The following is a 3,673-nucleotide window of genomic DNA, read 5'->3' as shown; positions in this document are numbered from 1 at the left end:
TTCCAACCTTTGAACGACGGCCATCTTATTTTCGTCTTCCTCTCAACCATGACCAAATGCATGATTTCATTTACTATCTCTCTTAAAAGATATTATTTTGAGTTTAATGTTGGCTTTGTGCCTCTTTCCTAAGCCCTCAACTATCTCAATACCCCATTGTTTTAATTATTATATTTTATGATGATATTATGGTATTAGTGGAAATTTATTTTTGAAAAGGATATGCTTTTCAAGAATATTAATTTATATTATTTTAAGGGTGTTTTTATATTTTAATAAACTTAAAAGAAAAATAAAAAGCATAGCATCATGATATTAATTTAAAATGTTATATTTTTAACTATCTCAATTTTACTCTTTTAATCAAAACTATATTTTATTTTTATATTAATTTTTGATAAACTTGTTACATATATAGTGAATATGCTATAATCTGATTATCGTTTAGGTCAAGTGCGTAAAAATTTTACCTTTCATTTAAGAGTTTGACTAAACTTTACTTTCGATTTAACCGAAATCAACCTCTCTATAAAACACCCGAAAATCTATAAAGAAAAATAAAGGCATAAAGAAAATTAAAGGAGAAAAGAACCCCTTAAAAAGAGTTCATAAACAAAAGTAAAAGCAAGGGGGGCATCAAAGTAACTACAAGCACACCAATCCCCAAAATACGAAACCCCCCATAAGCTGGACCTTATTATTACCCCATCAAAGCTCAACAACTCCAAGATAAAGAGTCCCCTTCTCTTTTTTATTTTCAATTTGCCACTTCCCTTTTCCTTTGTCTCTCCCAGCTTTCCTTCACTTTCCCCACTGCCAAATCTCAACAAAATTTTAGCTTCTTCTCATGAGTGATGGGCATGAGCTGCCGTTGTTCCAACACTTCTCATTTCGCACAAATCATCATCACCAGCTTCTTTCGCCACAAGCCTTGAGAAACCCCAAATACCATGGTGGCCATTTTTCTTTTGTTTTTAGATTGTATAATGGTTTTGAGGATTAAGATGATTCCCTAAAAACCAACCAACAACAACAACGTTTGATCCCTTTTAGCCTCAAATTCTCATGGCGGGTGGGAGGGTCTATCCTAGTAATAATGATACCACTGATGGCGTTCCTAACAATCTCTCTGTTTTGCTTCAAAATCAAAGGCTTCATCCCCTTTTCATTCCAGGCTCTTCTCCTTCTCCTTCTTTTCTTGGTATTTTTACTATCTTGTTCTCACTTTGGGTTTATCTAAATATCCTTACTTTTTCATAAATTTTGCAACTTCAATTGATTGGCAATTTTCAGGGACAAGATCGATGGTAAGCTTTGAAGATTCCCTTAAAACAAACAGGCCCAAAAGATCAATTTTCAAGATGTTTGATGAACAAGAGAATGGATATGATGAGTATTTAGAAGAGTGTTTTCATCAACCTGAGAAGAAAAGACGGCTAACTGTTGACCAAATCCAGTTTCTAGAGAAGAGTTTCGAGGTCGACAACAAGCTCGAACCTGAAAGGAAAATTCAACTGGCTAAAGACCTTGGGTTACAACCCAGGCAAGTTGCCATATGGTTTCAGAACCGCCGTGCACGGTGGAAAACAAAGCAGCTGGAGAAAGACTATGACACTTTGCTAGCCATGTATAATAGCCTCAAGGCTGACTATGATGATCTCCTCAAGGAAAAAGATAAACTAAAAGAAGAGGTAATTAACAAGCAGCTTTACACGAACTTAAATCTTGATTATTTTCATGTTACTATCTTATATTTGTGGTTGTTTTTATAGGTTCTTCAACTCACAGATAAGTTGCAAACGAAAGAAAATGAGCGAAGGAACTCAGAATTTTCTGATGTGAAGCCATTATTATTACAAGAACCATCACAAAAGCCAATTGTTGTTTCAATGGCAGCCTGTAAACAAGAAGATATTGACTCCGACAATATCCCACAATATTACAGTGATGAGTTTCATTCTTCACTGTTGGAGGCTGCTGATTCATCTTACCCTTTCGAACCAGACCAGTCTGATTTATCACAAGATGAAGAAGATAGCTTACATCCTCCTGCAAGTTTGTCTAATTTTGGTTTCCCTGTTGAAGATCATCCTTTCTGGTCTTGGACTTATTAAGTTATATATCTACAATGCAATCCATATGTGTATATGTGTGTATATGTATATGTATATATATAAATTGAGAGATCAATCAATGGCACCCTCAATGGTTTGCTTTACTTCCATGCAAGGAATGTAATTAAATAACGTCTTTTTTTATGAGAAGAGTTGTTGGATAATCTTTTTAAGTTGCACTTTTTTTATGATTTAAGGGAGAGAATACAATCTTGATGCATGATCAAGATCTTTGCCTTTGATTTACATAATTTGTATCAATTGTACTACTTCACTATTGTTGAAAAAGTACATATAACGAGAAATTTAATAACAAATTTCATCTTCCAATATTTACATATTCTATTAATTAGATCTTAAATCTAAAAAAATCAACAAATTTATCCCTTAATTTTTACAAAATTTTTCATTTTAATTCTAATTTTTCGTTAGAAGAGGGTGATGAAGATTAAGAATCATCATAAGAGTTCTTAGAGCTTGTTGGAGCAATCCTCTTAATGAAAGTCATATTCTTCTCAATAAATAAATATTTTCTTGAAAAGAAACCAAAATATAATGGAGGTGTGTTGGTTAAAAAAGAAAATCCAGAGAAAAACTAAAGGGACTAGATCTCTAAAAAAAATCAATAGTTGAGTAAAATTGTAACTCAATCAAAGGTATTAAATACCCAAATCTTCACCGCCTTTTTTCCCTCTCAAAATTAGAAGGTAAAATAAATGAAAATTTTCCTCTCTAAAAATTGAAAAATTAGAACAAAACATCACCCAAAATATTTTCAAGGCAAAACAACATTATAGGTTGTGTTTTAATGCCTTGCCTTCCATGCCAAGTTTAGACCTGACAAACCCCAATAGAGTTTCTAAGAGTCTCAAATCTAGCAGCATCAAGGGCCTTTGTGAAAAGATTTGTCAATTGGTGTTCAATTGAAACATACTTCAATTCAAAGTATCATTTGTGCTTAGTGCTTAATGCATCACAAGATTCTTCGAAATCTTGATAGTGGTGGAATTGTGACAATAGGCAATCGTAACTAGCAGTGCTACCCCAAAGTCTTCTAAAAATTTTCTTGTCCATAGGAGTTGAGTATAACAGCTACTAGTAGCTATATATATTCAGCTTCAACTTTAATATTGAGATCAAAGCTTGTTTCTTGCTATACCAAGATACCAAATCTGAACCAAGATAGAAACATCCTCTAGATGTGTTTTTATTGTCATCAACGTTGCTGCCAATATGAATCATTGTAGCCTACCAAATTCATCTTGTTGTCTTTGGAAAGCCAAATACCTAGCTCTATTATGCCATTAACATATCTGATTTTTCTCTTCACTAAATTCCGAGGTTATTCTTTTGGACTGGACTGATACCTACACTAAAGCACAAGTCAAGCTTACTAACTATCAAATAGAGTCTCTTGAAGGCGATTGGTTCAATTGCAACTCTACTTGTATTTGTGCATATCTTCTTAACAATTGACATAGGAGTTTTGATAATCTTTGCTCCTTCCAATCCAAACTTCTTTGTAAGGTTTTTGGCGTATTTTTCTTGTGACAGAAATG

At 33.3% G+C, this 3,673-nt stretch overlaps 1 protein-coding gene across 1 annotated transcript; it reads left to right on the top strand.

Annotated features, from left to right (window-relative positions):
• Positions 1-584: 584 nt before the first annotated feature.
• On the top strand, positions 585-2,278 carry LOC107949842 (homeobox-leucine zipper protein HAT5). The gene is made up of 3 exons (XM_016884619.2): positions 585-1,201; positions 1,294-1,691; positions 1,773-2,278. Exons 1-3 carry the CDS (start codon positions 1,066-1,068, stop codon positions 2,112-2,114), a joined length of 876 nt encoding a protein of 291 aa, XP_016740108.2. The 5' UTR covers positions 585-1,065; the 3' UTR covers positions 2,115-2,278.
• Positions 2,279-3,673: the final 1,395 nt, after the last annotated feature.

The sequence above is a fragment of the Gossypium hirsutum genome, chromosome D03, assembly GCF_007990345.1.
Source record: "Gossypium hirsutum isolate 1008001.06 chromosome D03, Gossypium_hirsutum_v2.1, whole genome shotgun sequence".
Classification (NCBI taxonomy): Eukaryota; Viridiplantae; Streptophyta; class Magnoliopsida; order Malvales; family Malvaceae; genus Gossypium; species Gossypium hirsutum.
The sequence above is the reverse complement of the archived record's forward strand: the minus strand, read 5'-3'. Positions and strand labels throughout refer to the sequence as shown.

What these genes read in the sequence shown, in the direction of transcription:
- LOC107949842 (XM_016884619.2), top strand. Translation starts at nt 1,066, where the DNA reads ATGGCGGGTGGGAGGGTCTATCCTAGTAATAATGATACCACTGATGGC. An exon ending in TCCTTCTCCTTCTTTTCTTG is followed by an intron (nt 1,202 to 1,293) that starts GTATTTTTACTA and finishes GGCAATTTTCAG; the next exon opens with GGACAAGATCGATGGTAAGC. An exon ending in AAGATAAACTAAAAGAAGAG is followed by an intron (nt 1,692 to 1,772) that starts GTAATTAACAAG and finishes TTGTTTTTATAG; the next exon opens with GTTCTTCAACTCACAGATAA.